At 39.5% G+C, this 9,057-nt stretch overlaps 1 protein-coding gene across 2 annotated transcripts in view; it reads left to right on the plus strand.

The window, feature by feature from the left end:
* RMDN2 (regulator of microtubule dynamics 2) overlaps positions 1-8,161 on the plus strand; it is a 66,489-nt gene extending 58,328 nt beyond the window's left edge. For both annotated transcript variants that reach the window (XM_054022475.1, XM_054022477.1), the window contains exon 11: positions 6,445-8,161. In XM_054022475.1, coding sequence (XP_053878450.1) covers positions 6,445-6,498 — 54 coding nt within the window. In that variant the 3' untranslated portion in view covers positions 6,499-8,161. The remainder of the gene's footprint in view (positions 1-6,444) is intronic.
* The last annotated feature ends 896 nt before the right edge of the window (positions 8,162-9,057 follow it).

Below are 9,057 nucleotides of genomic sequence, written 5' to 3' on the forward strand. Positions count from 1 at the left end.
CATAACTAATGGTCAATCTAAACTGAACCTCAAGTCATTTGTAGAAGACATACCTCTGCAACACAAATCCTAGCAATAGCTGAAATATGAGTTTTCAGTCATTTTGATATTAATTTTTTAAATAAAGTGTAATTAGAACATGCAGCATTACGAACAGTCAACTGCATGTTTTTCATTTTGGTGGCATTGATAATTAGAAGCCTTGAGAAATCATTTCCAGAGGAAGACATTAGAAATATGTGAAACTGTAAAACACCCCGTCTTGTGACATACAGCAACAATGTAGAAAATTGCCAGTGGGTGACTGCAGTGATTTACTGAAATATCTAAGGAGGAAAGCAATATTATGAAATTATATTTAAACTGATGACTACTGCAGTTTTGCTTATTATATACGAAGTGCCTGTGGTAGTTATTAAATTGGGAACAGGAAGCATTTAGTTTATATAACTAAATATATTATCCACAAGAGATTTTACTCTAATTGGCCACCATTGTGTATGATTGGGTCTCTCGTACTGTACTTGAAGGTGTCTCACGGAACTATACAGAAATTGTATGGCTATAACCAGAAGTCATGAGTGGTTCTCAAAACATGGTAACGTCAATGCTGTCCATTTAATGAATATTAGAGTATAGTTTTGGACCCTGATGGCCAAACTCAGAACTGATTAAACAAGCCTTGTAGCCCCATTGACTTCAGTGAAGTCATACATGATGGATAGCAGTATAGAATTTGGCCCTAATAGCACAAAGTTATGTTCTGGTTAACTGGTGCACCCATTTTGCAATGTTGCCATGGTGTGTCGACTCTCAGTGATGCACAGTTGGGGCTTTATCACTAAACACACACAAGTATCCGTTGTGCTGAGTGTTTCATGCATGAGGAAATAGTTAGCTGAGAGATGGGAGGTAAAAATAAAGATTTTTATCTTTCTCCCATATATTTATTTGCAGTTAAAGAAAAACATTCAGAAATTAGCTGCAAAACACCCGCAGACTAGGGCCAGCAAACCTTTCTCCCCAACAATCTCTTCTCCCTTTCTCAACAATCTCCCTTTCCTCTTTGTCCCCTTTCTCAGCTGCCTCTCTTTACTTTTTCTATCTCTAATCCCTCAGATTTTTCTCTCCTTTGCTAAATTCCCTGAAGTTGATGGACGAAAGAGAGACATTTAAACAGGAAGAGAAGAGAGGAGGGGGGGAGCAGTACATGAACCCATGACCTTAAATATCCCTTAGGGAGCAGTTTATGGCCCACAGAACATATGGAGCTCACATTTGATTGTAAAAAATATATTAGAAGCATTTAACCAATGTGTGTTTTTCAGTAGAAAGTCAAAGTTAAAAATGGCAGTTGGCTCTAACTGAGTAGGTAGGACCAATCTTCAGCCTAGGAGTGAACAATTGAGTCTCTTGCCATCAAACTGCTTTCCTGGTCTGACTAAATCCTACAAAAGGAGATCAAGGCCTTTCCATCCTCCCAGCTACAAATGAATCAATTTGATTGTTCATCCCTGGAAGATCAGAGATCCAGTGAATTTCTAAAATGCCTTATGGGAGAAAGCTGTGCAGATGCAGGACCAGTGATCCTCTCCTACCACAACAATCAGTGATCTGCTCCTTTACCTCCACATTGTGCCTATGCGTGCCAGATTGACTGCCCTGAAATCTGAGCTCTTCCTCCATAAAGCAGGGTCACAGTCAACAGCAGTGTAAACTTCTCTTCCCTGCCAATGTGCCACAACCCTCACCTGGAGGGACCGCATATAAGGGTGACATAATAGCTCTGTTTCTATTCAGTGTTTGGTTTCTTGGGATTTTTGCTGGTAATAACAACAAATAGTTGTGCTTTATGAAGTGTGGTCTCTTATCACTGGATGGAACAACTCAGTTCACATAGGCCATCAAATAGTCTTCTTGCTGTTACCAATCTCTTCTTTCAAGTAGTTTTTAGAGCAGTCACATTTTGGTTTCTTTCTCTAATTTCTTAGCAGCAGAGGCAGATGCAGGAAAGATTGCCCAACCTTTAGCTTTGGGTGCGTTACAACTATCTGAAAAGATTGCCCAATGTATTAGTCTTGCTTTTCTTCTAAGGAAAGAGAGAAATATGCAAGACTATTTTGGAGATTATTTTTAAAAGGGATCATTTGTGGTGTGAATAAAGAACTCAATCCGTCTTTGAAATACTGAACAAAATTCACTAGAATATGACAGAACCTGAGTCTGTATTTATAGCTTTGGGCTGAGAGAATTGTGAAAAGACTAGGATTAAATAGAACTATTTTTTTCCTAACTGTAGAAAGAAAATGTCTGCGCAGTTACTTCTGATTGTAGCCCTGAAAATCATTTCTGAATTCCATTGAATAAACAGTCATAAATTTGTAAACCTATTATACTTCTTCTGAACCAAGATTGTGGCAGTCTCTTGATGCGAGGATTGTGTGTTTTCCAACTCTGTATTAAGAGCCTTAGAACAGACACTCTGAGGGGGTGCAGTGGCATGGAATTTAAGAGGTGTGGGATATAATGTGATATTTCTTCCTGTTACTAAGAGTATTTTGGCAAGAGTATACAGACTGTACAATACGTGCCTTTCAAGACTCTGATAAATGATTAGGTGGATAGTTTAGCCTATTGTTGCCAGTGAGAGCACATATTCAAGGGACTTGTACAGCTAACATATTAATGCCTTAATCTGGCCTGATAGTATAATATAGTTTGACATTTCTTGCATATGTTTTCTATCAGTTTCAAATATTCTCTTTATTCCACCATGTCATTATAGACAACTAACCAAAATAAAGAGGAGCAGGAGTTTATTCACCCGTAAACTATATTTTAAAATGTTCTGTATTTTGTTCCAGTTCTTTGATTGAATAACGCAGTGATCCTGAAATTAAGTGATTACTTCACTGGTTTGGTCTGCAGAATTTTCTTTTAGAAAATTTCCTTTGCAGAAAGAACAGGAGTACTTGTGGCACTTTAGAGACTAACAAATTTATTTGAGCATAAGCTTTCGTGGGCTACAGCCCACTTCATCGGATGCATAGAATGGAACACACAGAAAGAAGATATTTATACATACAGACAACATGAAAAGGTGGAAGTAGCCATGCCAACTGTAAGAGGCCAATCAATTGAGATGAGCTATCATCAGCAGGAGAAAAAAAACTTTTGAAGTGATAATCGAGATGACCCATAGAAGGTGTGAGGATAACTTAACATGGGGAAATAGATTCAATTAGTGTAATGACCCAACCATTCCCAGTCTCTGTTTAAACCTAAGTTAATTGTATCTAATGTGCATATTAATTCAAGTTCAGCAGTCTCTCTTTGGAGTCTGTTTTTGAAGTTTTTTTGTTGCAAAATTGCCACCTTTAAATCTGTCACTGAGTGGTTAGAGAGGTTGAAGTGTTCTCCCACTGGTTTTTGAATGTTATGATTCCTGATGTCAGATTTGTGTCCATTTATTCTTTTGTGTAGAGGTTGTCCGGTTTGGCCAATGTATATGGCAGAGGGGCATTGCTGGCACATGATGGCATATATCATGTTGGTAGATGTGCAGGTGAATGAGCCCCTGATGGCGTGGCTGATGTGATTAGGTCCTATGATGGTGTCACTTGAATAGATATGTGGACAGAGTTGGCATTGGGCTTTGTTGCAAGGATAGGTTCCTGGGTTAGTGTTTATGTTGTATGGTGTGCGGTTGCTGGTGAGTATTTGCTTCAGGTTGGGACGCTGTCTGTAAGCGAGGACTGGCCTGTCTCCCAAGATCTGTGAGAGTGAGGGATCATCTTTCAGGATAGGTTGGAGATCTTTGATGATGGGCTGGAGAGGTTTTAGGTGATGGCTAGTGGCATTCTGTTATTTTCTTTGTTGGGCCTGTCCTGTACTAGGTGACTTCTGGGTACTCTTCTGGCTCTGTCAATCTGTTATTTCACTTCAGCAGGTGGGTATTGTAGTTTTAAGAATGCTTGATAGAGATCTTGTAGGTGTTTATCTCTGTCTGAGGGATAGGAGCAAATGCGGTTGTATCTTAGAGCTTGGCTGTAGACAATGGATTGTGTGTTGTGTTCTGGATGGAAGCTGGAGGCTTGTAGGTAAGTATAGCGGTCAGTAGGTTTCCGGTATAGGGTGATGTTTATGTGACCATCGCTTATTAGCACAGTAGTGTCTAGGAAATGGACCGCTTGTGTAGATTGGTCTAGGCTGAGGTTGATGGTGGGATGGAAATTGTTAAAATCATGGTGGAATTCCTCGAGAGCTTCTTTTCCATAGGTCCAGATGATGAAGATGTCATCAATGTAGCGCAAGTAGAGTATGGATGTTAGGGGACAAGAGCTAAGGAAGTGTTGTTCTAAGTCAGCCATAAAAATGTTGGCATACTGTGGGGCTATGCGGGTACCCATAGCAGTGCCGCTGACTTGAAGGTATATATTGTCCCCAAATGTGAAATAGTTGTGGGTGAGGACAAAGTCACAAAGTTCAGCCACCAGGTTTGCTATGATATTATCAGGGATACTATTCCTGATGGCTTGTAGTCCATCTTTGTGTGGAATGTTGGTGTAGAGGGCTTCTACATCCATAGTGGCCAGGATGGTGTTTTCTGGAAGATCACTGATGGATTGTAGTTTCCTCAGGAAGTCAGTGGTGTCTCGAAGATAGCTGGGAGTGCTGGTAGCATAGGGCCTGAGGAGAGAGTCCACATAGCCAGACAATCCTGCTGTTAGGGTGCCAATGCTTGAGATGATGGGGCACCCAGGATTTCCAGGTTTATGGATCTTGGGTAGCAAAAGAATACATCTGGTCGGGGTTCTAGGCATGTATCTGTACAGATCTGTTCCTGTGCATTTTCAGGGAGTTTCTTGAGCAGATGGTGTAGTTTCTTTTGGTAATCATCAGTGGGATCAGAGGATAATGGCCTGTAGAATGTGGAGTTAGAGAGCTGCCTAGCAGCCTCTTGTTCATATTCCAACTTATTCATGATGACGACAGCACCTCCTTTGTCAGCCTTTGTAGAGTTATCTTGGCTGTTGAAGAAACCATGGCTTCTAATTTTGGAAATACTGGTACAAAACACCTGATGTGTGCATGCCTATGCTTGGTGCATGTGAACCCCGAACTTGTGTGTGTGAATCAGGTGTTTTCACCCCTACTTCTTTGTGTGCATCATGTACAGACTTTTAAAAATGTAGCTTTATCTGAATTGATACTGGCTTTGTGAGTTGAAGATGTGTGCATGGGCAGGGAGAAGTAACACACAGGTAGCAGTTTTCAGGAGAAATGTTTCAATAACTAGAATATCAGATTTTAGTGCTGATATTTTGTATAAATACACCCCACGTGTAATAGATTATATTTAATGGCCAAAACTTAGTCATTTTTGACCTTCAAAAGAATTCTGTTGGCCAGGTTTTGCCTTTAGGCACAGCCTTGTATAAGCTGTTCACCTGTATACTGCCTTAGGAGGAGCCCAAAGTTCTTTCCCTGCTCCCCACTTATTTCCAAGTGAGAGTAATCTGCTGTACTATAGCAGTAGCAGATTACTACCTTTTGCTCCCATGCTGCCTCAACTTACTGGCTGTAGTGTTGGAGGTGTGGGGGGGATAGCTCAGTAGTTTGAGCATTGGCCTGCTAAACTCAGCATTGTGAGTTCAATCCTGGAGGGGGCCATTTAGGGATCTGGATCAAAAATCTGTCTGGGGATTGGTCCTACTTTGAGCAGGGGGTTGGACTAGATGACCTCCTAAGGTCCCTTCCAACCCTGATATTCTGTGAAAATTGTATCACTCCTCACTTATATGTGCAGGGGAGGGGGAACAACCAGGCATGCAGCCTCTTCTCTTTCACTCCATGCCTGGCACAGGGAGGGCAGGGTATATCAACACATAGGGTTATGGCAGGATCTGGCCCTAAATCATTAGGTATGTTTCTCACATTTTCTTGATAATTGGATAATAGAGTTCCAAAGAAGAGTCAGAGAAGCAACCTCTTAGACACTGTATATTCACAGAATACAAACTTCCACACAAAATACAAAGCCAAATGTCTTTTGACCCACACTGTACCCATAAAAGTGTGGGCCTTGCACCACTGCTTCCACACTAAGGATAATTACTGGTAAGGTGGAAGTGCTTTGTCAGAGCTGTATGAAGAAGGCTGCCATGGGCTCTATTTCCCCTCCCCTTCCCCCCATGTTTTACTTTTGTGATCACTGAAAAAGTCTCTCCTCCCCTCCCCCCATTTTACTTTTGTGATCACTGAAAAAGAAAAATTAACTAGTTCTACAATTTGTAGCTTTGGACATTCCATGGCTATTAAATGTATGTAGTATCTTTTGTTAATAGAGAAATGTACATGAGCACATATTAGCATGATAAAACAAACTGTAACACATGGGGCATTCCACATCTAATCGCATGTTTGTTTGTTTTCCTGTCTTAGGATAAAGAGGCCCAGAAAGATTTAGAAGCTTTACTTCTAACGCTGCAGCTGTGACGAAAAGCACTTTTAGCTCTTCATGCTGTGATGATATTGTAGAAGAACCATAGAAACTAGTCACTGGGAGTCTGATCCAAAGCTCATTGAAGCTAGTAGAAAGACTACCATTGACTTCAGTCATTTTCGGATCAGGCCCTGTAAGTGAATGGCAATTCGGGTATGAAAATAATGCATTCTATCTTTTTGATTCATAGCTTTATTTTTAATTTTTGGATCTACAGTTTGTTTTAAATTATTTTTGCTGGAAGTATAATCTTTCATTATGAAGTCCACTGCTGGCAATGGACAGCACATAGGCAAGAACGCCAAATGCATTAACTGTGTTCTTGGAATGATTTAATCAACTAAACTGCAATGCTAGCACAGGATTATATGGAGCAATTTATTTGTTTCTACATTAAATTATGTTTCTACCAATTGATCTATATAAATGTATATGAAGGTACATAATAAACATATGTATGTGTGCTCCTCTGCTTTTATTCACAAGAAATGTATAAGAAGGATGGAAGTTAAGGAAAAAGGGATAGCCTTAAAAAACCTATTTTTACTTTAGCCTATTTTTGATGGAAATGTGAAAACTTTATAAATCATGTTTTAAAGTCATATTTTATGTTACTTGAAAAGAAAATATTAAAAATTGGACCAATGAAATGAAATATTGTGGTTAAATCTGTTAGAATTGTGATACATGAGCCCCACCAGGTAGATGAATCCTGGTCATTTGTCTTTAAATAATAGCCTGTTGCGGTATTGTCAGTCTGGCTTTGAGAGCCCCTCCCCGCCATGTGTAACATTTGTTGATCTTTCATGTCATTTGTGTAATGTGGCTTATGTATACATATGTAATAACTGTGACATACTTCTTCTGCTTAAGCAAACCAAGAGTTTATGGAATAGCAGGAGTCTAAATAATACAGGAAAGACAGAGAGATCATTTTGTTTGCTCGGGGTCTGATCCAAAACTCACTGAAGTCATTGAAAAAACTCCATCATGATCTTAATTTGGATTAAAGTATGTGGCCAGAACAAGAAAATGTTCCCATAAATGAAACATAAATACAGGTGAATATATAAGCAAGAGTAGATGAATATATGAGCAAGAGCAAGCATCATTTCAAACAAAGGGCCATATATTCATCCTTTATGTTTAAAATATCCAGGAAAAGAGCACTGACTTCCCTAGTTTCATGCAATGTTGTTGCAGCCATGTTGGTCCCAGGATATCGGAGAGACAAGGTGGTTGAGGTAACATCTTTTATTGGACCAACTTCTGTTGGTGAAAGATCTGAAGGAGAGCTCTGTGTATTTCAAAAGCTTGTCTCTTTCGCCAACAGAAGTTGGTCCAGTAAAAGATATTACCTTACCCACCTTGGTTCCCTAGTTTCCATCACCTTCAGGGAGCTATTGATTGACTTCATTAACCTCTTGGAACCTTTAGGCAGTGTGGAAGAGACAGAGCCACTACCAATATATAGCTGTGATCTCTGCTTATCATGCTGACTAGTATCATTGTTTTCTTGTGCTCTCCCAATCTGTGTGGATCTCTGTCTCTTTTCTTATGCTTAGATTGTAAGCTCTTTGGGGCAGTGATTTTTTTGTTCTGTGTTGTACAGGGCCGAGTTCAGTGCTTTACTGCAATAAAAGTAATAGTCTCAGATATTGCTTGCTGATCTCCATCCTAGTCATGGATCAGGGTTACCTTGCAGTGGGCACTGTACATTCAAATAGTAAGAGACATTCCTTGCCTCGAAGAGCTTACAGTCTCAATAATGTTTTGTAATATTAATTTAGTAGTTCATATATCGTATCAACAGTAAGTATGTCATAATGAAAATTTTACATTTAAAGAGCTACCATCTTTCTGCAGAATCCCAAAGTTCTTTACAGAGGTTCACTAAATTCACTAAACCACCACCTCTCAAAGCAATGTAGAAGCTGTTTAAAAGCACTAGGTGACAAAATAGTTTAGTAAAAGAAGTGAAAACTCCTATATCCAATTGAATATATTTTTTAAAACTCTTGTAATATTAAAAACGTCACCAAAAATATGGACAGGAAGCTACCAGAGGAATGTAGGTAGACATGGATTTACTATCTATCTACCTAGTTCTGTCTCTATATAGATCTTTGCATTTTTTACTTCTGCCCCTTACCATTGTATCTGAACATCTTCCATGTAAAGTTGTTAGAACCAGTGAAGTCCCTAGTGAACGTCAGGGAATTCTGGGGATTTACCTAGAAAGGAATGTATGTGGTCCTGTGATTTTTAATGGGCACATGAAGTCACAACCTATACTTGAGGTCTTATCCAAAACACAGCAACTCCTGGGTACTAGTGACCACCAGTGATCCTAGTTCTCTGTGATATAAAACCCCAAAATTCTCCAATAAAAACACATAAAAATGCATGTTTTTTTGGAGATTAAAATGACAGCTGACAGCCAGAGCCCAGCCACCCAAGGCTGAAGTGTCAATTTCCCGTGTTTCACTAGTGGCCTGGTATATGATGTTTTTGTGGTGTGTGCACTAGTGGCCTGGTATATGATGTTTTTG

This window comes from Malaclemys terrapin, chromosome 3 (genome assembly GCF_027887155.1).
Source record: "Malaclemys terrapin pileata isolate rMalTer1 chromosome 3, rMalTer1.hap1, whole genome shotgun sequence".
Classification (NCBI taxonomy): Eukaryota; Metazoa; Chordata; order Testudines; family Emydidae; genus Malaclemys; species Malaclemys terrapin.